Here is a 26,590-nt window from a genome sequence, read left to right on the forward strand (position 1 = left end):
CCGTCTGCATCGCACATGAATCTTTATAAATAGAAACACTACCGGATTGAGTCATTATCATTATAGTATATATACAAATATTTTATTTTCAAAACTTTGATTAATTTATATTGGTTTTATTCTATTAATTTCATACTTATAATCAATCAAGATACCGATTAAAGTAAAATAGAAAATATGTGATTTAAAAAAAACAACTAAAAATATAATATTATTATTTAAGCCACTTTGACAAACCGAATCTCTAGTAGATAAACTCATTAACATTATTTGAAGCTTTGAAATTGAGAACACCTCAACATCAAGCTTAAAGATAGGACCCTTACAAAACAAGGGGGCAATATTCGAATTTGTTTGTCAACCCATTGGCATATGGCCATCCGAAAAGCCAATGGTCCTTATAATATTCTTCTTCATCATCTAATTCATGACATTGAGGTTCTAATTGACTAAACATAATTCAGCTGTCTTTCTTTGCACATGTTGCCCATTTTCATTAGATTCCAAGCTTCTTCAACAAAAAAAAAAAAGAATTCTAATTAAACACATGCATCAACCTAAACCTTATCGAACCGTTGTCTTCTCGTGATATGCATGAGTCATATGACTCATATAGTTCAATGTCGACATTGGATTTAATGGTTATAACTAAGTCCTTATATTCAGCAATGATAAACTAGTTTAAACTTCATCAAAACTCTTATTTTTGTTCTAGTAACTAGGTTGGGTTAGGAGGATTGTGTGGTCGAATTTGTTCCCTTATAATTACAATTATATTGAGTCACCCTTAATATACCTCACAAATTTTCTGTAGTTTTTATTTTGCTTGTCTTCGGTTCTATAGGCGCCCCTAAGAAGCCAATTAATCTCTCCGTTGTGTTGTGTGGATTTAAAATCTAACTGGGTTAAAAAAAATTAAAATTACTCGGGCTACAACAATAATAATTATATCAAATATATGTATATATAAAAGAAATTGGGCACCCAACTGCAACTCAGGTGCGTTGGATTTTGGATTTAAATATATGTGTAGAACATATTATTAAATTAAAGTCATGAGCTTAATGATTATAAAATGAATAATTATAGATACCAGTTTAGTATTTATTTATTTGGTGACGTGACTAAACAAATATTAATAATATGGTGGGTGTTCTTATATTGTGGGCTTTAACAATATATGGCTTCAAGTAGGGTTAGGTTCCTGAGACAAGTATTATTTAAGAAACAGGAGAGAGATTCAAATAAGAACCCTCACGCATTCTTTCTCTCAACTCTCCTCCGTTTTATTGTCCTTTGATTTCTCCCGTCAATATCAGAGGAGAACGGATAATACTTAGTCTTGGAAGACCTAGCCGTTCCTTTCAAGAACAGATCAATCCGGATCTATAATGAGATCATCTTCAAGTACGCTTCCGCTGCGTTATAATTATAGTCTATATTCATGATTAGGATAATGATAAACATTCTATCAAGGTGGCCTTATGAGTAGATCCGACATTGATTGTAAGTAACCGACAATAACTTAAGTGTATTGCCTCTTAGTGATCGTTACAATATATATATATATATATATATATATATATATATATGTGGTTTCTAATAACTTGAAACCTTGAAGGGAGAACTTTGTACCTAAATGCAAAACCAAACCCTTCGAAATTTCTAGTGAAATCGGGATCTCTAGCTGCCTTCCTTCTAAATGACAAAGAATGGACGATAAAATCCAGATCTATTCATTCAGATCTTGATGTCTAATTAACTTATAATTTGATCCATTTAGGTTTTTCATGGAGAATTTGATGATAACTAAATATTCACAGGAAAACTTATATTAGGCTTACCCATTAGTTTATGACAGCTTGTTTGGTTGGATTTATTAAAAAAATTAATCATAATCAAATATCATTTCATGCACTATCATCAATCAAGTCATTACTTTTTTTTTTTTTTTAATTTTACAAAAATAAATAATCATTTCTTCAAAATCAACCCTAATGAACATTAATTATTTCTTTTATTTTTAATAATCAATGAATTTCTCAATTTAACGGGAACTTCAAAAACAGGTCCACCTTTCATTTTTTGAATACATTCTTTTGCATAAGAGAAAATACTTTACACCCTTGTAAAGAAGAACAGAAAAATATAGCAAAATTCTTAAAACAAACAAGCTTAAGAAAAATAAATTATGTACATGAGCAAGAAAATAATTCAATAAGACTCTCAAATACTTTAATTGCATATATAACGTCTCCCAAATTCTTTTATTTATCCTCCATTCTATCTGTTACACTATTACCCGAATATAATTACCAAAAAAATATACGAGTATAACTCATATTGAGAAATGCAACCAATATGGTATTGATATTCATATTTTTTAACAGTTTTTAGTATATATAAAATACTTATTTTTTGTAACGTCTATAATGCTATATAAAAACCTTACTAAGGTAGTTCCAATGACAAGAATAATTCTTAGGAAACCAAATTTCACAAGTTCGATATCCTACTTTGAACGTTTTAAATGGAAATGAAAGTAATGATCGACTTAAAGTGTCACACTAGTTTTTTAGCTTCAAAATAAACACAGTGCTATGTAGGAATTTCTCTTAACACCCTTTTGCTAGTATCCCTATTTGTATATTATATCATAATACTTGATGTTCAACCTCAATATAAAAATGATGATTTTTTTTATTATTATTAAATTAAAATGTATAATTGATTTTCTTTAAAAAAAAAGAAAGAAGAAGAGAGAAAACCACATATATTTTAAATGGTTGAAGTGAAGAGATGGAAATCAATTTAGCATATATTCCATTATTATCTATATGGATTTCCTGACAAGACTTCTATAGAGAATCTAAGAGTCAACTTAATTACCCCGTCTCTTGTAGAATAAAATCAATCTCTCTATATATATAATGCATGCATGTTGCTGCAATTGACATACCACCGATCGAGGGAGATTGATCACATTTGGATGAATATGGAAGAGAGGTCTTGTATGAAGATGAAGAGTCTTAATTAAATATTGTTTGGTAGCCAAGGATGACTTGCCTAACTCCATTAATTGCAATGGCACACTCTGATCGATCTAGAGAAAGAACCACTCTCATGGCATTTGGGCAAACATCCTTAGCTTACAAACTGTCTCTTATCTTTCATGCTAGATCACTTCTTCCCCCTTCTTAATTTGGTTGAAACTTGAAAGTCCTATAAGAGAAAGGAGTCCCAAATCTACAAGGTAAATTATAATATCATCATATGCCACTTTTCTTAGTAAAATATTATTACTAAAATGGAAAACTAGCTAGACTTAACTCATAAGTTCTTGAGTTCTAAGTGTCCAACGAGATCGTTAGTTGGACCAGGGCCCACTCTTATAACATTTAACCAATTAAACTAAATTAACTTTAAAAAAAAAAAAAAACAATACAAACATTTTATATTTATTTATAACTACTGAAATAAAAATAATAACAATTATTTTTTCTTCTGTTTAACTTAATTTGTTTATGATCACTTTGAGATGTCTCATATTGTTTGATTTTTTATCAAATTATTTGAATGGACGGGAATGTCAGGACGACCATGAATCATTGGGGTACTAAAAAATGTTTATTAAATGAAATAGTGATAATGCCCTCTTCTAATTCCAAACAAATTAAATATAAGATAATAAAATGCACGAATATTAAGCACAAATCAGTTATAATACAATTAAAGTGAAAATATAATGCAAAATTAATTACACTCAATTAAACAATTGAAATATAAAAAGAACAACAAATGAATCTAGTTTTTTTTGGGGTTAAAAGATCAACTCTTTTTTTACTAATCTAATAGTTTCATGGGGATTCCCAATAAAAATAATCCGAGTTAAGTGAGGATTATATTAGTCAGCCACCCCGAGACTATACTCGCGCCATAAAAAGAAAAAATAAATTAGCAAAAGCTTCTCCAACAATTTGATTCATCAATAGACAATTTAGCAATTTAACAAAGAAAAGTTGGTCATGAGCATCAAGAACAATAATTGTCATGTAGACACATTGTTGCCAAATATGAAGATGAAGGAAGGTCCTTTGAGATGAAGAAATGTATCCAAATCCATTTGTTTTCCGCAACAATAGTCTATTCAAAATATTGTTGTAAAAAATCATGATGTATCTAGAGCCATGCAATAATGAATTCACGCAACCACCTCACCATTACCTAGTAACCATAATAAAAATATTTGATTACATAACTTACAATGAATTCATGGTCGTCCTGACATTCCCGTCCATTCAAATAATTTGATAACCATAAAACTCATAAGATATTTGATCACATAACTTACAATGAATTCTAAGTGAATTATATAATAAGAAATGCTAAATTTAATATTTTAAAGTCATGCAATTATTTCAATTAGTTTTTTTTTTGTCTAAAAAAAAATTACTTGTAAATATGATGTCACAAATAAATAATCATACAATATAATGAAACAAAATCACTTAAAAAAATGTTATTGGATTGTTATTGACTCTTCAATACCAATTAGTTTTGTATGGATTCCTTGAAATATCAACCATAACTAAAATGGAGTAGATATATACCTGATTTGATCCAATAATATATATTAACAAACTAATATTACAGTTAGTTCAATAATAATTAATTTTTTATTACAATATATTATATTTATAATTTGATATATTATTTAATTTATAAATCGGTTGGTATTATTGGATCAATTCCAGCCAATTGGTCTATATTTTCTTAACAAATTTTGGATTACAATTAATTAAATAATAAGTAAAATTATATTTTTATCACAATATATTATTTTTAATTTAAAAAAGTTTTGTATAATTTTTATAATTTGATGTTATTTAATTAAATTAACATATGTAATATAATTTATAATTGACTCAATAAATTAACTTTGTTAAATTATTTATTTTTTTAAGGACTAGTAACTAGAGATGACTATATGACCGAACATGATCGAGAAGTACTGTTCCCTTTTCGTTTGGTTTTCGGAAATTCCCGTTAGACACCGTCATACTATATTCTATAATAAAATTATATAAATATATTTTTTAATATTATATATAATATAATATATTAAAAAATTGTATTATTATAAGAAATAAATTTAAAATTCTTATAAAATATTAAAAATAAATGAATATATTAATAATATTATATATTTAATTGTGTTCATTCCTATTTAGAGTAAGATTGATGTAAAATCGAGTCAACTACATGTTAATCCTTAGGCCTTGTTCTCTTTGGATTATTTTAAAAACCCACACAAAATCAATTTTTCAATCAATTCTTACCAATCACATCACTCATTTCATTAATCAAAATACTAAAATACCTTATATTTTAAATTATTATTATTATTATTATTTTATTTATATTTATTAATACCCTTTAATTTTTTAATCAAAAATAATCATTACCTCTTTAAAATCATCACCCATCATTCAATTTCTCTCTCTTAATTTTTAAAAAAACTCACAACCGAACAAATTATAATTCCAACCCTTTAGCTTTGCCCAATTGAGTGAAACACCCAACAATTAATATGACAATATGTTATGACCATATAATTTCAATTTCAGGTATTTTTTTATGCAAATCAAATTTGCGACTTTTGTTTTCTTATACACTAACTCTTAAAGCTATCGTAATAGTTAATTTTTTAATATTTTGAATAAAAATCAATACAATCTAATTTTAAGGCAGTCAATAGTTTTAAGGTCTTTTTCAGACTCATAATTATGTGTTTTTGCTTTGTCTCCATTTCTGTGTGACATGACATGATTTTGCATAAACATGAGTTTTTTTTGAAAAATAAATGAAATTCAAATTTTTGGTACAAAACATGCCAACAAGAACATTGCAATGAATAGGCCCACAGTTGACGTCACCAGAACGTGAAATTTCCTAATTCCGACAGAGGAACATGCAATTTTTAGCCGGATTGATATTCTTTTTTTTATATTTTTCAAACCGGAAAAAAAAGAAAAATTGAATCGAAATGAGTGTAGACCAGTCAAGCAGACCCTCCAATCCTCGTCCCTTCTTCCCGCCTCCTTCCCTTGTTCTCTCACATCGGATCTTTCTCCGGCTGTCATTCTTATTCTGAACCCACCGCAGCCGTCGGATCCGCCTTAGCGGCACCCATTCATTCCCCCATCACAAAGATCTTTCCTTTTGCCTTTTCAAAATGATTACAATTCCCTACTTGACCGCCCTCTCAACCTATTTCAGCTATGCACTCCTCTTTGCCTTTGGCCAGTTCCGGGATTTCTTTAGAAAGATCGCAGATTGGTGGGGGAAGGATAATAGTCTTCAGGTCTGCACATTTCTTCACTTGCTTTGCTGTTATATCCTACATTTTTTTTTTAAAGTTTTAAGTTTGGAATATCTATTATTGACTAGGGCTATGCACCGATCTGCTTAGGATTTGAAGATTTCTATATTCGGCGGTTGTATATGCGGATTCAGGTACCAGTGTGTTTTGGGTTTTAGCTTCTCTCTTTGTAGACATCATTTTGTGTTAATAGGGTTTCTTGCTGTCATTACTAGTTATTTGTTGGTTAGGATGAAAATTGAAAGTGCTTTGATAATTATTAGTTGGCTTTTTGGAGTTGGGAATTGCTTAGAGTTAGGATTGTTTATCCCATTTAATATTTTAACCAGCTTTTTTTGAAGAAATATTCTTATTCACACTTTGGTTTGGCATCCGGTTGGATCCATTCTGATGCTGGCATTCTGAAAATGGCCATGAACAAGAATAGAAAAACAAGAAGCCCTTTATGGATGAGGCATAAATCACCTATTTTCTAACATTGAAAATTAACAAAACTATCCATACTTTTGTTTTTGGTGTGTTCTTCGAGTTGTTTTCTCATCTACTCGTTACAGAAATGAGTAGTCAAATATTTATTATGAGTCCATATGCAGGACTGTTTTGGACGACCGATAGCTAGTGCCCCTGATGCTTGGTTTGATGTAGTTGAACGCGTTTCAAATGACTATAACAAGACATTGAAGTGAGTATTGGATCTTTTCGCCTTTGTTTTTGTAAATTCATCTGCTTTTTATGCCATTTTATCCTTATTTATACCACCTGTTTTATGCCTCAATATTTGTATTTACTATTTACAGGCATCTTATTCTAAATGTGTTCATGTTTTTGAAATGTCGATTTTTCATAGAAATTTCTAGATGTTTGACTTAACTACAACGGTGGTTTTGCTTTGCAGACGAACGGAAAACATAAACAGGTGTCTCAATTTGGGATCATACAACTATCTTGGGTTTGCTGCAGCAGATGAGTATTGTACTCCTCGGGCCATTGAAACATTGAAAAAGTTCTCTCCAAGCACTTGTAGTGCCCGTGTTGATGGAGGTTGGATTTGATTGCGCTAATATGTTGACAAGAAATAATAATATATACTCTGCTAATCCATGTGTGAAAATAGGAACTACAACTATGCATAACGATCTGGAGGAATGTGTGGCAAATTTTGTTGGCAAGCCGGCATCTATAGTGTTCGGCATGGGTTATGTTACAAATTCTGCAATCCTTCCAGTCTTGATTGGGAAGGTAAGGTATCATTGTCACATATGGACTGAGTGTACCTTGTTGGAGGATTGAAGATACCCCATTTTGAAATAATTTTGTTTTTGTATCTGGATATGTTTTCATATAAAAAAACATTTGAAACTAAATTTAGTCAGTCAAATTCAAAAATTATTTTTGTTTCTGCATCCCAATCCGTTGGAAACAATTTTTGGCTCTGAATCCGGATCTAGACAAGGAACCGTCAATCAATTTCTTTGGAAACAATTTTTTTTCTTTTCTGTTAGGTATCTTATTGGATGTGGATCCAGATAAGATAACGTTTAGAAACAGAAATTAGTGAGACATGTATAAATTTATCAACGATTTCTCTTATGGATATGGATTCAGATCCATAAAATGTTTTCAAATGGAGCCTATAGCCCGACTCTAATTTGTTTTTTGTTTCTTTATGGTTGTCTATAGGGAGGACTAATAATCAGCGATTCCTTGAACCACAACTCAATTGTCAATGGTGCTCGTGGATCAGGGGCTACAGTAAGGGTCTTTCAGCATAATAGTATGTCTGCATGAGATTATTAGATTCCATCCATTTTCTAGGTAACACCTTTAATATTGACTTGATGCAATTGCTTAACTGCTACCTTCAGCGCCATCCCACTTGGAGAAAGTCTTGAGGGAACAGATTGCAGATGGACAACCTAGAACACATAGGCCATGGAAGAAGATAATTGTTGTTGTGGAGGGGATATACAGCATGGAAGGTGAACTATGCGAACTCCCAGAGATAGTTTCCATATGCAAGAAATATAAGGTATACCTGCACTTTGAAAGACCTCTAATTATGAGCCTATTGGGAACTAGTCTTGTCTAGATCTTCATCAAATTAGTTTTTAGGTCATGATCCAGATTAAAATGTGATTTTTGTTGCTTCATTTGGTATAAAGATTTTTTTCTTGATCTCATCATTTTTTTGGTAAACATAACTGGTATTTTGCTGGATGTGTGCTGCGGATGATGATTTCTCTCTTTTTCCCTTGTAGTTAATTACTTCTGTTCAATTATGAAATAAATCAATTTATAACTTCCACTAGTAAAAATATTTTGACTTCATGAATCAGCCACCCTTCCTTTTCTTTTTCCATAAGTCAAGCTGGCTTCCCAAAGCTTATCATGGACACAATTTTGTATAAAATAAGATATGTGATTGCAAACATGACAGATTGATCTTCTTTTATCAAACATTATTTGATTTTTGCTTGTATTAAGTGAGATTCAGACTTATTTAACATCCCTAATGAGAATGTTCACTTAATCGGGACTATCAGACAGCAAGTTAGTTAGCAACCAAAACTCGATTATTACAATTTAGAAATAAAAATGAGAAAATGTGTTGCTTAACATTTGGGAATCTTCAAAATTTGGAAGGTGGACAGCAGCAGTTTTTTTTTTTTTTTTTGTCAATTTAGCTTCATTTCGTGGAACTTGCCTCATGCCTTTTCCTAAGCATACAGATTTCATCTCTCCTAACATGTCTTCAAGTATCTGTCTTTCCCTAGCGGCCTAGCCTATTCATGTTTGCTTGTTTCTTATCATTTCTGTAGGGGAGTAAACCTTCCAATATGTTTATGAATATCCGAATTTTCGAGATAACTTTATGATTGTAACAAATGGATATTAGAAATGTAGACAATTAAGATGAAGCCATATCATGTTGTAGGTGGAGATATACTAATGTCTCTTCATTTTATGAGTTCTAAATCTCAACATTAAGATGAGGTAATTTCAAGTTGGTGGAGATATACTCTCTTTGTCTTTTGTATTCTAAATCTGAAAAAATCTCTTTTTCATTGTGTTCAAGTAATTTTCCCTTGAAGATGAAAATGTCACTCAGTATAAATAACGGGGAAGTTATACTGTGTATAATTATAATATTTTAATAAAATATATTTCTGCCATAGGCTTATGTGTACTTGGATGAGGCACACAGCATTGGAGCAGTTGGTAAGACAGGAAAAGGTGTTTGTGAACTTCTAGGCGTGGATACAGCCGATGTCGATGTCATGATGGGAACATTCACGAAGTCTTTTGGATCTTCTGGCGGCTACATTGCTGGATCAAAGGTCGGTACTTTCTACACCTCTCCAAAAGCATTAATGAATTTGGGCAACTTTCTTGGAATGTTCTAGAACATCATTCATATCTCTCCTAGCTTCACAATATATTTTTTTAAGAAAAAACTAGCTGTACAACACTATTTTGGCTACAAATTGCATTTTAAAGGTGTAGTGTCTGGTACCTCGTTTTTCAACAAGTGTGCGTCTCATTAATTTTTTCATTTCTTGCTGCTGATAATGTTTTTCTTTGTAAGGTTGAACTGCAATGATCAACATGAAAAATAAAAATAGAGATTTGATTACTACAAGTTCCATTTTAAGGGGGAAAACTGCATTTTGAAACTGGAAGTTATCAATGTGTTGACATTAGAAATTCGAGAATATTTCTTATTTCCATTCGGTCTAAATGAGAGTACTATCCAAGGTGTAAAATTTCTACTTGTACGCCTCTCTTGGCTAGGAAACACATTGTAAAGTCAATCTTTTTCATACTTCTAGTTTTCCCTATAAAAATAGGGGATTCAGATGAGAAACTGTCTATAACTTTCTGAATCTATGTCTGACTAAGTACTGTTTCCAAACGTGATCTTATCTGGATCAACATCCAGATGAGAAATCTAACTAAAAAATACCTTCTCAATTCATCCTATTTCATCACATCCTTTATGTGATCTGGTTATGAAAGATTAACCGAATATGTTTCAAACCCCTCGTGAGAAATAGATGGGGTGATTCAAGTGAGATCTAATGTAGATTCAACTTTCGATTCACTCGTGGAATCCGGGAGGGCCAAAATCAATGTTGATTTATTGGCTCCCAATTCATGCGAGGATTGGGCCGTGGTGGCTTCTAGAAATCTCGTATGTAAAAAGGGAATAAATAAATCATCAAATTGTGGGAAGCTTCATGAAGTGCTTCTTTAGGAGTTAAACTTCAGTTTTTCCATATCTCGAGAAAAAGTAAAGTCACTAAAGTGTTTCCAAATGGGGGCATAACACCCACAAGAAAAAATCAGTACTCAAAACACATTAAATTATTTGTGAGAATAACATTATTCATAAGTGTGTTTATTCTTGATGTTTGTTTTTGGTTTATTATCGTTGTGATTTAAATAGCAAACATGTTTTGCAAGAAAATGAGGTATAACTAGTCTTTTCTTTCACAATCTACCCGTTTAATAAAAATTGAGTTGTTTTCGTTGATTAGACATTCTATATCAGGAAACCATTCTCTAGCTCAAATCATATAATATCTTCTATCATATGTACTCAAATGATCTTAAAATAACAATGCTTTACCATATGTTGGTGGCATACATTTTTTTAGCATATGTTCCATAGCATGTTTGCTGCAGCAACTCATTTAGGCTTTAGCCATGCATATGATCAATCCACTATTTTGTCAGAATATAATTGATTTTTTTTCTTGGAACCACTTTCCAGGAGCTGATTCGGTACTTGAAACACAACTGTCCTGCTCATCTATATGCTACATCTATCTCACCTCCAGCTGCACAACAGATTATTTCGTCCATAAAGGTTATTCTGGGGGAGGATGGTACTAGTAGAGGTAGCTTTATGTGCATTGCTAATTTCCAGCATTTATTATACCTGAGATGTAATATGCAATGTATCCCTTCTTATTGAAGTATGATAAATGGAAATTTATCTCTCTTGATGTGACAGGGGCCCAAAAGCTTGCTCGCATACGAGAAAACAGCAACTTTTTCAGGTCAGAACTGCAGAAAATGGGCTTCGAGGTTCTTGGAGATAACGACTCACCTGTAATGCCTATAATGCTGTATAATCCAGCAAAGATTCCTGCTTTTTCACGGGAGTGCCTTAAACAGAATGTAAGATGTGCTCCAATTTTACATTTCATCTTTGCAAATTCTATAATTTGTTTGAGACATAATTGAAATTCAACCTGACACATTTTCTTCCATCCCAATTCCATTCTTCACTTATTTGATCTCTCCAAACAGGATTTGAATTATATTAAATTCCATTTCTAAATAAATGGAGTTGGAATTTCAATTTCGAGTAACCAAGCATAGCCTAATTAATGTTGGAACTTATATTTTTGTCTAGTCAGTCATGAGTCTCTTTTCATTCAACCAACACTTTTTGACTTAGCTGAATTCCTTTTGATTAGCTTAATAGACAATGGAATCACTAATATACTATATTGGTTTATGAAGAATTACCTAATATTTAGGCCATTTTTCAAAAGAAAGAGATTCAGTTAGTTGCCAGGTTTAATGTTATTTCCCGAGTTTATGGAATTTCTAATTCATCCCTTATCTTTGAGAATACCAGTTTGGAACAGTTAGATGGAGGGAGAATTTTTAGAATAAGTCCCTATCTCTTCTTTGCGAGCTATCCCTAATTCTTCTCCTAGAAAAAAAGAGTAAAATGGCGACCTATAAGGGATATTTGTAGACAGACCTTGGTATTCATACACATTGGCTTAGCCTTGATAGGCTAATACACTCTCTTGATCCAATGCTCTATCTTTTTCTCAAATTGCCGCAAATTCTTCATATTTCCAACAAATCTTGTGGCAGTGGCAATGAAAGACTGCATCTTTTTAGCTTTAAAGAATGACAATTGGAACCAAGAAGTTTCAACTGATACACACCTATGGTCGTGCATTTGTTCCCCAAGGAACAACAATGAAGACTACCCTGGCGTGATCTTTGTCGCAAACCTCATTATTGTAAGGAGTCTTGTGATATACATTGAACTAGAATTAGGTATAAGTCTTGCAATTACATTAATAAGAGAACTAGAATTTGAGAACGAAGAGAAGATAAGAGCTCTTAGTTGAATTAATGGGGAAGATAGAACCCTAACTACTATGGTGAATAAAATGGGATGAGAGAGAAACTCTAACAAAAACTTTCAACTAATTTATTTCATAACTACTCTTAACAACTAATGTTCTATTTATACTCTATACTAATAACCACCACTTATCATAACCGGTAGACTTTCCAACTTATAACTTCATGTAGAATATTGAGCTCTTCTGAGTGAAAAGTGATAATGTTATTCATATATCAACTTGTGATTTACATGAGAAATGTGATATATAAAAGACATTGAGTGTAATAAAAGTAAAGAGATGACAACTAATAATGTGTAGAGTATAAACAAAGCAACATGTTGAGTGCAAATAAATTGCACCAATTCCAAGGAAGAGATAATTTTACACTTCCACCATAGTCGAAGGTTCAGGAACTCCAAATACCCTTTCCACTGGTATCATTATCCTCTCCTTCAATTCGTTCGTCCGCTAACAACAATAGTTGAAGGTTTAGTTGAAACTCCAAAACATCTGGTGGCTCTTCGAACAATATGAAATGCAAGAATTGCTTCCTTAGGTTATTGGGTGGTTCCTCAAACCATAGGAAGTACCTGCAACTCATCAACGACTTATGACCAAAACTTCTTTGAAGATAACTTTTATCACTAGGTGGTTCTTCAAACTACAAAATTATCCCACTTTTTGCCTTGAATCAAGCATGATTGAAACATAGGGTTGTTGGCTAAAATTTGGTCTTCGAGACTCTCCAATGCATCATTTGTCAAAGTGAATTGAGTTATGCCTCGGTCAACTTGATCACGATCGTATGTCAATTGCACTTCCTGTTTGTTAATCACCGTAAGTGGCATCTCGTTTCCCAAGACTAATTTTGGGATTGCAAGGAAATCACCGACAATTTTGCATTACCACATATCTCTTTTCCAAACCCAAAATCGTCGCATTTTGTCTCGTATTCCTCTTGAGTTTCCTCTTTTTCTTCATGACTTGTTTGTTGGGCCACTTGAGGAACCAGACTTTAGTTCTTCCATCCGTCAAAATAGTTATGGTGTTTTTCTCTAAAACATCCATGGATTGTTTAAGAGCTCCGCTCTTAATATTTTTCTCTAATTACGTAATAACTTTCTGTATAGCGATCATAATTTTTTCCATTCAATCAAAGTCTTTTTATCATTTTGATCCAATCTTTTATCACTTTCTTGAAGCTTCAACTAATCTCTTTTAGCTCATTTTTTGTTTCAAGTTTCACCACAAATGAAGCCTAAGCTAGCTATCAGCTGCTCTCACTCATTTAACCTCAGCTAGCCACGCCAATAATCTCCAAAGCTTCAACAATTTAGTAGCAGTCAAACATGAAACTGAAGCCTAACAGTACACCAAACTCACACCTGTTTGTTAGTTCCAAGACTCCAATCAGTAAAACAATGAACTACAACTTAATTAAGAGAAACACAAATTCTCTCTCCTCTTTCAGTAGGATTATAGTATTCCTACCTCAAATGAATGGACTATCTGACCTTGAAAATCGACTTATGAATGTCTATCCCACCGAAATTAAATCACAAGTAAACGAAACCCAATTTCGGTTCTCTCAGATGAACCAGATTTGACAAACTAGGTAGCTTCAGGCAGTTGTCGATCTCCTATTCGTCCCTTCCTCACGCAAATCCGACTCCAACTCAGATTTCTTCTGCTTTTCTGTATCTATATCACTCAGACACGTGCCATCAATGTTCACCAGCCGTGATCTTTTCCCCTGAAATCATTGGAACCTTATCGGAATAAAAGAAACTTCATCCGCTAGGTCAAAAGCAGACAAAAATGGCAATTGATTGATTGATCTCGATCGTGCGTTTGCGATATTGCCACCTCAACTCCGCGATCTCGCTAATTATTACCAAGGCTGCAATGATCTTCTTCCACTGCTTCTTCTTCTTTCACTTCTTCAAATTCACTGATAGATTCTTACAGCATTTTTTCATTCATTTCGCTGCTGGTCGATTCTGCCGTTTTCAATAATCGGAATACAAATTATGCTTCATAGTTCTCATTGAAGTATGCACAACATCCTGATTCTCTCTCGCCGTTGTGGAGATGATGACCTGGAGCTGTGATTTCTTTTTCAGTTTTGGATTTTTGTTCTCAGCTTCAAAACTGATATTAGTTCTGATTTGCGGAAGAACTGAGACTGTTGAATTGTAATTTGATCGAAAATGACTTATTCCTCCATAAACGATCTGTTAGTTATTGTGCTCTGCCTCTTCTAGAACTTCACTATACACATTATTTTGCCAAGAACGAGCTCTGTACCTTCTATTAGAGTTATGTATAAATCTTGAATTTGTTTTTGAAAAAGGTAATTTTTATGAAAAGAGCGCTAAATGCATTCAAACGCTACAAAAGGGGAGGGAAAAAGCAAAGTAGAAAATAAAAAACATCCCTCCTTTTCCGGATTGAAGCGAATGCGTGTTACATGAATCCTTTGAGACGATCGTACCAATAACTTTTTCCTTCGAAGACTCTTTTATTTCTTTTTTTCATATCGTCCACCACATGATGAGGGGAATTCGTCCGCAATGTTTTTTTTTAGAAAAGGTTAACTTTTATTAAAAAGAGTGCAGGATGCGTTCAAACGTTACAAAAAAGAAGGAAAAAAACTAAACAATAAATAAGAAATAACGTAAGAATTTTAAATGCTAATAAGATTAAAAAAAATTCATCCTGTACAAGCCCCCTTTTTTGGATTGAAGTAAACGCGTGTAACATGAATCTTTTGAGACACTCGTATCCATAACTTTTCTCTTCGAAAACACTTCTATTTCCTTCTTTCCAAATTGTTCACCGCACGATGAGAGGAATTGGTTTCCAGTCATCCGCGATATTGTTGCTAGAACTCTATTCAATCCATTTGACCCAGAAGTTGGCGACTTTTGTTGGTGTATCCCATTGAAAATGAAGTAGGTTTTGCAAAAGAGCCCACTTGCTCTTATCAAGATCACAATGAAAAAGAATATGATCAATGGATTCTTCACTCTTCAAAGTTCAAACAAATGTTGCATCTATTAGCGAGATGAAATCTTTTCTTTTTCAGTTTCAGTTTGTTAGATGTCAAAACTCCTCCATTGATAGCTCCCCAACCAAAAAATGAGATTTTAGATGGAACTTTTGATTTTCACCTCTCTTTCCAATGAAACCGGGATGAAGTCCTTTAGAGAGACGCATGATAAATGTAGCTAGTTTTAAAATCGGGATAGCCAGTTAGAGAAAATTTGTCGTCAGTCTCTTAGGTCAATTGAAACATGGGTAAGCATCTATGAGGAGATTCCGTCTCTCCTCTTTTTCGATGGAAAGTCGTTTATTTAAAGGAATTCTCCAAACAATAATATGTGAAACGAAAACAATCTGCCACTTTAGCTTCCTTTTACTAGAGATCTCAAAAAGATTCCGATAAGAGTACGACAATTTTCTGATGGGGTGCAATGTAGCTCTTAGCAAGCTAAAGAACAATTGAGTTAATAGGGAAAGTTAAAACCGTAATTTCTAGGGTGAATACAATGGGGATGAGAGAGAGAAACTCTAACAAGAGTTTTTAACTAATTTTTATTTCTTGACTACTCTTAACAACTAATGTTCTATTAATACTACTATACTAATAACCGTCATTTATCATAACCGGTAGACTTTCTAACGGTTAACTTACACCATAGTGCATTAGTCTTAATACCCTTTATCAACTTGTTGGAAGATCCATTAAAAACTTGTCAACTGGAAGCCAAACAAATAATGTCGATTGGAAGACCAATTGTGACAAAGAAAGCCGTGCAAATGCTGCCTCATTAGTGTAAGAGAAAATGGATTCAACAAATGAACAAATAGATATTCTACAGAAGAAATTGATCAGTTATAACCTTCTGCAAACCTCAAGGAACAAGCATGATGATTCAACAAGGTAGCTTTCCTGTTGCACTGAAAACCAATAGGGACCATAATGAATCTTGGATTGTTGATTGTGAAGCATCAAATCATATGACTGGGAATGCAATACTTCTACACAAATTTGAAAATAGATCATTTTCATTGATCCATTGTCAACGTGAAGGTTGCTTGACAGTGGGAAAACAACTGTACCAAAGTCAATTATAAGTATGACATGAGTTGTTTTGAGTTAATCAGGTGGAAAAACTGAAAAAACAAATCAAATAGAAAATAGCTCATGACTGCAAGTCAAGATTCTCAAAACAAGGTCAATATGATTATTCTGCTCATGATTCCACTTTGAAGTTTCCACAACTCTCTATGAAGTTTTACCCACATTCTCAGCTGGTATTAAGATGAATAACCAGAACAAAGGTTTCTTAATAGTCAATGTAACTAAGTAAATCCTTTAGCAACTAGGCTCAGTTTTCTTCCTTTCATCTTCTTTGTGTTTGGCAATAAGATCCAATTGCAACTTACTTATCTGCTAATCATTTGTCATAAATTAATCAAATAAACATTAAAAAAGTGTAACATAAAAAAAGGAAAATCCCCGGAAAAGTAACTCAAAGCTCTAAATCAAAGGAATGGAGGTCAACCTAGAGCTAAACTCAGGTTTTTACGAGTTAACTCCTTATTTTGTGTAATGGGTCTTGTCTAATTTCAGTTTGATTCATAACATTATTATATAAAAGTTGTATCTTCTCTAAAAAAGCTCTATAGTTTAGTACTAACTTAAGATGCATATGCAGGTTGCTGTAGTTACTGTAGCATTTCCAGCCACACCTTTGTTATTGGCTCGTGCTCGAATATGTATTTCTGCCTCACATACACGGGAAGATCTGACGAAAGGCCTTGAGGTGATTCTTCCTAGAATTAAAAACACACTTTTCTTTTTCTACCATCCTCTAAATGTTACTGAAAAGTTATTTGTATTCAATCAATTATTTCAGGTGATAAGCAATGTTGCAGATTTAGTGGGCATAAAATATTTCCCAGCCGAGCCCAAGAAAGAATTAGAGAATGGCCGGACCAAATTGGAGTGAAGTCGTCAGAAAGAAAGATCACTTTTGTATCTTGATGCTTATATTTCATGTTCTTTACAATCTGTGATACATCTCTAGGTGAAATGTCTCATCTATATATATAAATGCACAGCCGCCTGTTGTTTAGTAAACATATATGGCTCGAGAAAGTTGGGTTGTTAGTTATTCTTTTTCTTGTTGGCTAGATGTTGTTATTGAACAATGAATGCTAACAGGACAAACTATGCTTGTCTAACTTGTGACTACTACATGATATGATTTGACTCATACTAAACAAATCTTTATATTAGTTGAATGGTGTGTTTCTCTCAAACTGGCTTGCATTTCTATCGACGATATTTCTTTTTTCATTGTTCGACAAACCATCATAGGAAGATGATGAACATTTTTCGGGTCTTTCATGGGTATGTGCAGTTGTTCTATAGATGTGGTTGGAGGGAGATAAGGTACATGATAAACCTTTTACATATATAGTTCTTTATTCTGTTAAGTTTTATGTTATTAATAATATTAAAGTATTTTTATCTTATTTTTGGTTATCAAGTAGTCTTTATTAATAATATTTAAATTAATTAAAAAATACAATATTTAATTATCTTTAGATTTATTCATTCATATTTTCTTAAAATGTATAAATATAATTGACTCATTTAACTACTTGCTTTCTTTTGTATGTTAAAATGTTAATTTATGCACATATTTTTACCATGAATTTATCTGATAATTAATTTTTTTTATCAGTTACAAATAATTAAATCACATAAACAAATAGATAGCATAAGTAAAAAAAAATTAAAATTTGTTATTTTGTTGTCACAATTGCATTTTTTATTTAATATGAAAAATTTCAATCCTAATTTAAATTATAGTGTAATTTTTATTTTATTTATAGAGAATTTTTTGAACAATAATAATCTAGAATATTTCAAAATTAATAAAATTATTATAAACATGACAAATATTGATTTTTTTAATCACAACTAAAAAATAAAAATGCATACCCAAATAACGAATCAATCTCTTTTTTATTATTTAATTTTTTGGATTTAGAAGGCTTGCAAAATTCTGTACTGATTTCAAAATAATCAACCTGTGATCTTTGATGTTTTAGACACAATTTTTGTCCTCACTTAGTTATCCAAATACGTTTCATATATAATCTCCAATAATTAGTAAGGCATTGTGTTGGCACTCAAAAAATGACCTTTGTTGGCTCTTTTGACTTGGTGAGAATGAAACTTAGTAACTTGGAGTTGCAAATACCTTAAGCATAATGGGATATCCTTCGGGAATCGAGTACCTGACGAATCGGAAATGATGATAGAAATAGAGATACCCGTGGGGTTGAGTATTGAAATGAAAATCGGAAAAGGGTATTTCACTATCAGGCGAATAGGTACCCGTTGCCAACACAAGTAAAAAATCAAGTAAATGAGAAACGGGTTTTCTTTTCTTATTAAGATTGAAATCTATACAGGGAAGAAAGTGGGTTGTTACTTATACTCCACTTGTTAGAAAGCAAACGATGAGCAAGACTAAGAAAAAAGTTCAATGTAGATATTATGTACAAACAATAGACCCGAGGTAAAAGAGAGAGTAACACAACCTTTGATCAGTTACTGATGTCGAAGTACTTTGGATCAGATGGTAAATGATATTCCACTTTCATCTGCACAAACAAATTGCCATCTGTTTTAGTTAAATTGGGTGAAGAAATCTAACCAAATTAGTATGACTGCACACTCAATTGCATTATGATCTAATGAAGAACTTTATAAACCAGTGGAAAATTTCACCTTCCCTCCATCAACATCTGAATGGCGTTGAGGAAATGCCACCCTAATATCATTGTACAAGTAGAATCGTCGCTCGGCTTCATTTCTCACATTACCCTTATACGATTCAGAATCTGATTTGGATTTAAGAGTTGACCTTGAACATTTCTTTGATTTAAGGCATAAGAACCAGAGGTGAAGAGCATAACGAAGAACCCCCGAGCCAATGACAGCATTAATACCATTATTCGATGTGGAGGCTAGAGTCGTCTTTTGGCGTAGAAATGTCTGTAAAAAATGTCATTAAGATTCTAAAGTATTGCTGAATCCAGATCCAAATGAAAAACCGCCAATAATTTGTTTAATATGACTAAATTCTGTTTCCAAATGTATATTTACAGGGGAAAAAAGGTGTTTCGAGATGGGGTCCATTAGCTTTTGAGTATTTATTAACATACATACCTTAGTGCCAGCAGGCATGTCGCTTAAGTCATATTTACAAAAGAAAGTATGTATTGGTGTCTTCTCGGGATTGCTGAGAACCTTCAATAAGGAAGCCAACTGATTAGTCAAAAATACCAAATGGGTAGTATCATTTAAATACAAAATGTACAATGGATTTCTTAGGATCACTTTGATTCCTATAATCATGGGATATATATCAATTATTATTTCAAGAAGATGTATTATGAAAAAAGTTTGGAAACAATTTGGATAAATACATGCAACTGAGATAGAAGTTGAAAGGCATTGTGAAGGTTGTTTCTTAGGTAGATGATTCTTGATTGTAAGGATATAGAGACCTCAGACGTTAATTTAACACTGAAATTCTTCTTCCCCGTTCTCATCTTCTGAAATTCACACGTAGATGAGGTGAATTTAGCAACACAATTAAAGGCACTGCACAACTTTCTGTTAAGACATTAGATGACAGGCCAACTTTTGTAGAAGAGTAGATCCTAGGTTATATTGTCAATCCTTGTCCCAAGACAAGAGACAATGTTTCATCAACAATTCTGACGAATATCTTTTCTTTCTTAGTACAATAATCATAGATTAGCCGGACATAGTGTGGGGAATGGGGACTGAGTCAACCACCCAATTAGGCCTAATTAAAGGAATACTTATCAATCTAATTAATTTGAATTTCTCAACATTACTTAAAGATGTTGGTCAAAATTGAAAGAAATTCCATTTTTCATGGCATCACATGTTATAATGAAATATGTATGCATGTTTAATTCAAAATACGCAAATAACTAATAATGTGTATATAGAGACAGATTTATACCGATCGTATTTGTATTGGATTCCATTTAAATTTTATGTTAAGCAAAATTACCAGAGGAAGAGACAATAAATACCAGTTGGATGCACCCTTTCACAGGTATTTTCAAATGGGCCTTTTTAACTTGGGGTTCATCAAAGCTGAGACTCCATTTCATCTTTGGACCTCTACGTTTCTCCAAATGCAAATTCTTCGCAAGATCTATTGATGAATAGTACAGTAAGCAGTTATCATTGTCCACAGTGTTCACAGCAAATGGAAGCTTTTGAGAGTGAGGCGAAAAATTTCCTCCGGTAATGTTGAGTAGTGCAAGGAAACCATCAATTTTCTGCACCCAATTATCACATTGTAAGAGAAAAATATGTTACAATCAATAATGATGACCAAATTAGAATCCTAACCTGATTAGCTACACCAGAGGCTAAACGACCAGATAATAACGACTCCTCAAACGAGCCAATCAAGGATCTTCTAACTGATAAACTTCTGACAAAGTTGGCACATGATGGAGTGGAAGTTGTATCACTGCACCAATTCTTAGATATGGTACTTTCAGGGTAAAAATGATAAATATCTTCTAATGATTTGCTCACTTCTCTAGAATCATCTTCTTTCTGACAATGCGAAATGTTGGAGACTATTCCAACGAGAGACTCTTCTACATCTCTTAAAGTTAAGAAATTGTCAGCATGGCCATCTGAGATCTTCCTTTGCCTACCGGAATTTGGACCCAGAGGAGAGGATGGAAGAGAAGAGGACACCTTTTCTCTCCATGGGATGGCTTTCATTTCAGTTTGAGACCTTGATGATATACTAGAGTCATCTGAAGAATTCCTTTTCAAGGAACCAAAACTATTTAAAACACTAGTCTCAGCTTTTAGAATCTTATTCGAACCACTCTTTTGAATGGTACCGCCAATGTTTATAGACTCGACATTGAATTGATCTTGCTGGAGCATAACATTCAAAGGAGACAATAATCGTGTTTTGACCAGCATACAATTTGTCTCAATTCCATTCTCAAATGGATTGCTAGATTGGTTTGTTTCTCTTGGTTTGAATCCAAGGATTCTTGACGTTGGGATATGCTCAGGCCTTTGAATGTTGGTAGTCTCATCTTGGTGTAAGATGCTTAAATCACAGCCACTCAAATTCAGATATCGAGATGGAGTCTGAACAAATGTGCTCAATGGCATGACAACTTCATCAGCAATTTTGCTAGATGAAACTTGAGGAAATCCCATTTTAAAAAAATTTATTCTTCTGACTACTTCCTAACAGTGTTACCGTTCAATTCAATGAGATAAACTAAATCCAAATTATTGGTTCGACAGTCACGCCCATGTACTGCTATGTATCTGATAAACGTATTACTGTATCACCATCTACAACACCATAGATACTCATGCCACTCACTGTGTCTGCATTCTCCAACTTTCTAATGTGAACTTTACACAAACTTGAATAGTTGATGAGAGACTGCTGGTCCATGGTTTATTTGTCTAAGGAGTTACCTGAAACAGCACACATGAAATCAGATAACAGGATAAAATGTGAAAGAGCAACAAACATTCAGTATACAAATCATCAAAGCATTAAAATTTTCAGACATACAGCCAAACATATGAACAAGACTTGTTTGTCTTAGATAAAGAACACATATTCTTGCTAATCCTAGATAAAAAATAAACTGAAATTTATAAAGTGATTGTTGGGGAAGTGTTGTTGAATTGAATGCAATCTGTAAATAACACTAAAATCACAGGCAGGCAAACTAAACTATGAGACAGAAAAAAGAATCAAGACCAGGAAGAAAAACATGAACAAGAACGATTGTTGATGATATGGAAGCTGATAGAGGTAGAGAGATGAAGTGAAGGAACCGGTGCAGGGGGCGATCGTACATAGAAGTAAATTCATACAAATTTAGGTGAAATCGAAAATCAATACAATCTAATGCAGAGATTGAAGGTATAATAAGTATGAATAAAGTTCAGGAGGGAAGGAGAACCCAGTATCCTAATTTCTCTTCAGCAGCTCCCCCTTTAAGCTGCTCCTCCAATTTCGCAGCTTCTGCATTTGATTATCGCCTTCTCTCTTTCTAACTAATATTGAATTTAGGCTGACCTTTTCTTCTTCTTCTTCCTCCTCAGGTTTTAACATTTCTTAGTCTTATTAACACCAGGATATAAGCAAATTAAATCAAAACTAAGTTTAATGTATCCGGTAATAAAAAAACCATGATTTGACCCACATATATTTGAAAATTTAATAAATCTATGCTTAAATATCCGGATTGTCGGGTCAGAGTTATGGTTAATTTGAATATATATGTGAAAGTAAATGGATACTTGGATCGGATTTTGGGTTGACCCGCCCATAAATTTAAAACTCTTTAACCAACTAGGCTAATAACACTTTTTTTAATTCAACGCCAAATTTGATGAACGCGAGACGTTGTAACAATATATTTTTATCCGTGTGTATCGCACGGGGATCTTCCTAGTTTAACTAAATGTCCTCTACCATGCTTTAAAAAATGAACTTTTTGAAATTTACTGCAGAAAGGTAGCTTGATAATGTTTGTAAAAATGACTTCGCGTAATGTTGTCGCGTAATGCGAGAGGGTTTTGTAACGTGGCAGGATATTTTCGTTCAAAATGATCATTTTTACAAACTTTATTAGACATGAGTTATTTTCTAAAAAAATTGTCATTTCGTCAAATTACCCAACACAAGTTATAATTCGTCTTGCGGTTTTCGATTCGAATTATCCGTTAGCGTAGTGATTTTTCTCTGGTTTAACCGGTTAGGAATGAGAAAGAGATGATATTAGTGTTTTTTGTCCGGATCCGCTTTGAATACTAATAAACAAAATTAAATATTTAACATCGTTAATATATTTATTTATTTTTTATATTTTTTATAATAAATTTAAGTTTATTTCTTTCTAATAATATACATTTACATAGATTATAATATATAATATTTAAAAAATCGTTTATAAAATTTTATAAAGTCTTCGTGCATATATATATATATATACATTATCAAAAGATTTATTTAAATCATTCATCTTATTGTCATCCCTTACATTTTATTTGACACCAACCATTTGAATTAATATAAAGTTATAAGTTAGTGTTTATTTGACTTTTAAAACTTGGATCAACTCTTCTTTTATTTCTTTCATTTTAAATCACATTTGACCAACATTTTAATTTTTAAAATCATATTTTATTATGGAACAAGCTATGTTTTATGTCTTAAATAAGACTTCTTCCAAATGAAATAACTTTTTCTTTAAAAATACTATAGATATTTATATATTAAAAAAAATCTGTAATAATGTTAATACAAATTTTAAGATGTCAAAAAATAAAATTAATATTTAGATTAGGTGTGTTTGCTGTGATTTCTTTTATAATATTATTTATTTAAAAAAAAAATAAATTACTCAATTTATTAATAAAAATGTCAAATTATTCATATTGTTTTTATAAGATTTTAAAATTATACAAAATTTTAACTTATAATTATTATTTAAAAGGCTGGTTATTAATAAATTTTACTAATTTAATTATTAAAATATTTTTAGTTTTATTAAATTTTAAATATAAAAATATTTAATAATTCATACTAAAAATTTTTCTTTTAAAATTTTATAAAAATACCAAAATACTCAAATCAAACAAGCTCTTAGCGGTGAAAATAAATAAATAAATGAAAAAACTACACGCTGTTTGGGGTGTTACCACTTGTACGGTGTACCTACTTTGCGTCTGCCGCTGGTCTCTTTATTTATTTCAATAAAATCTTTATTTTAATTTAAGATTTTATAATAAAAATTGAATGTGATTTTAGTTTTTTTTTTTTTTTTTTTAATTATCAACTCTTTATTACTTTAATTTGTATTTAATTATAATTATTTTATTTTAAAAAACTAAAAAGATCTTATATAGGGGTGAGAGTTTCTCCTTGGCCCCTTTCTCAACATTTAAAATTTGAATTATTCATTATTTAATAACTTAAATGAATTAATTGACAGAATATAACTATTATTTTTATTACCAATTATCATACCCCAATCTTTTTTCTATCTATTCATTCATCTTTATTTAATTTTTTTAATCTAAATTTTTAATTTCAACCATTCTAATACTTTATATCAATACATCAATATAATAAAAAATAATAAAAAATAACAAAAAATAACAAAAATATACTGGATCTGTAATAAAAAAAGTTTTAAGTTTGAGGTTTTTTGGATCTTCATTTGATATTGTATATAAAAATAAAGGGATATTTTTTAATTGTATGATGTGCAATTAGATCTTTTAACCATATATCTATAAATTTCAAGAGAGTTTTGAGTGAACAAACTCTTACGTTTAGTTTTGATAAAATATACATAATATATAGGTTAAATACATATTTATTATTCCGTCTATCAATAAAAAAAAAAAATATATTGAAAACGGCTTAATGCTATTTCAATAAAAAAAAAATTCTATAGAGAAAAAATGAGTTTAAAAAAACAAACTTAGACATACCCTACTTTTGTTGAAAACACAACCTGAGTTTCAAACAACTGAACTATAGAACAAATAGAACAACAAATAATTGAATTACAAACAAACCATCAAACAATAACAATTTTAGCCTTCATTTCCTTGTAATGATTTTATAGGGGATATTCCCCTTTTGATTAAGCTTCTAATTGTCTTTATTAATCGGAATTCCCCTCCATGTATGTATGAGAGCGTTTCTATCAGAAACAATATCATCTCAAACTTTTCCTTTTGTTCTCTTATTCGTGCTATGAATTCTTTTATTTATTTTTCTCTAGGTATTATAGACTAGGGCTCCAAAGAAGCATTTGGAAACATTCGCGTAGAATTTATCGCTCTTAGCCTTTTTCTTTACAAGCTATATGATTTTGTTCTATGTACCTGAAAAGTTAGTGATATTCATGTTCTGAGCAAAATTGATCCATAACTTGGATACAAATGCGCACTCCTCAAACAGGTGGTCAATACTTTCCTCTTTTACTGCACAGATTGGGCAATTGACGTATGGATTTTTAATTTTGTCTCTTATCGCCAATCTTTTCCTAAATGTCAGTCAAAGGATGAACTGGTGTCGAAGTATAACATTTGAAACTAGACTACTTTATGCCAATCGACCACCATCTCCTTTATTCTAATGATCTCCCATATTTTTCCTGCCACGAACCTTCCATTCATTATAGTATCCCAACTCTTTGTATTAGTGTATCAATTGAATTGTATATTATTGATCAGATACAAAATTCTGACTCCTTCTGAAATATTCCTAAGAATAGAGCTGCATTTTCTTTCTTGAATATCTCTGACTGAGTACAAGAGACAATTTCTTATAATTCTGACTGATAGATTGTAATTTCTCCCGAAGAATTATGAGATTATTCTCTAGCCATGGATCGTACTAAAATAATATTCCCTTTCCATTATTGTTTCTAAACTTTATCATCTGATATATCTCTCCTCTAATTCTTAGGATTTTCTTCATGACCATGTCATTTCATTTTTAATTAAATACTGTTTTTATAGTTTAATAGTCTTTTTACTTTTACACAAATATATCACACTTATTATAAATATTTAAATAAGTCCTCAATTATATATTTTCATAAATTATTTTATCTGACTTGATCCTTTTATTATATAATCAATATACAATTACCAATAAATAAATATATATATATATATATATATATATATATATATATATATATATATATATATATATACTCAAATATTAAAATTAATTACAATTGGATCAGCAACTATTTATTATAATTTTAAGAACTCAAAATATAATATAATTTAAAAGATATATATATAATCTCGTCCATCAATTATATCAATTAGTGAATATATCTCAATACAATCAAATGACATATACATCCAATTTAGGTGTATAGT

At 31.6% G+C, this 26,590-nt stretch overlaps 2 protein-coding genes across 2 annotated transcripts; one reads left to right on the plus strand and one right to left on the minus strand.

Moving 5' to 3' along the window:
• The first annotated feature begins 6,030 nt into the window (after positions 1 to 6,030).
• LOC124944800 (long chain base biosynthesis protein 2a-like) lies at positions 6,031 to 17,856 on the plus strand. Its single transcript, XM_047485146.1, has 12 exons — positions 6,031 to 6,364; positions 6,451 to 6,516; positions 6,976 to 7,064; positions 7,278 to 7,423; positions 7,497 to 7,621; positions 8,063 to 8,156; positions 8,248 to 8,411; positions 9,559 to 9,720; positions 11,157 to 11,283; positions 11,400 to 11,566; positions 17,268 to 17,375; positions 17,469 to 17,856. The coding sequence occupies exons 1-12, from the start codon at positions 6,236 to 6,238 to the stop codon at positions 17,559 to 17,561; spliced, it is 1,470 nt and encodes a 489-aa protein (XP_047341102.1). The 5' UTR covers positions 6,031 to 6,235; the 3' UTR covers positions 17,562 to 17,856.
• A 1,137-nt stretch (positions 17,857 to 18,993) lies between these two features.
• On the minus strand, positions 18,994 to 22,773 carry LOC124944820. Its single transcript, XM_047485170.1, has 6 exons — positions 22,636 to 22,773; positions 21,026 to 22,138; positions 20,701 to 20,952; positions 19,799 to 19,879; positions 19,358 to 19,624; positions 18,994 to 19,230 (listed from the first exon to the last, which is right to left on the minus strand). Exons 2-6 carry the CDS (start codon positions 21,866 to 21,868, stop codon positions 19,174 to 19,176), a joined length of 1,500 nt encoding a protein of 499 aa, XP_047341126.1. The 5' UTR covers positions 21,869 to 22,138; positions 22,636 to 22,773; the 3' UTR covers positions 18,994 to 19,173.
• Between the last annotated feature and the right edge of the window lie 3,817 nt (positions 22,774 to 26,590).

Source organism: Impatiens glandulifera, chromosome 1 (genome assembly GCF_907164915.1).
Source record: "Impatiens glandulifera chromosome 1, dImpGla2.1, whole genome shotgun sequence".
Lineage (NCBI taxonomy): Eukaryota > Viridiplantae > Streptophyta > Magnoliopsida > Ericales > Balsaminaceae > Impatiens > Impatiens glandulifera.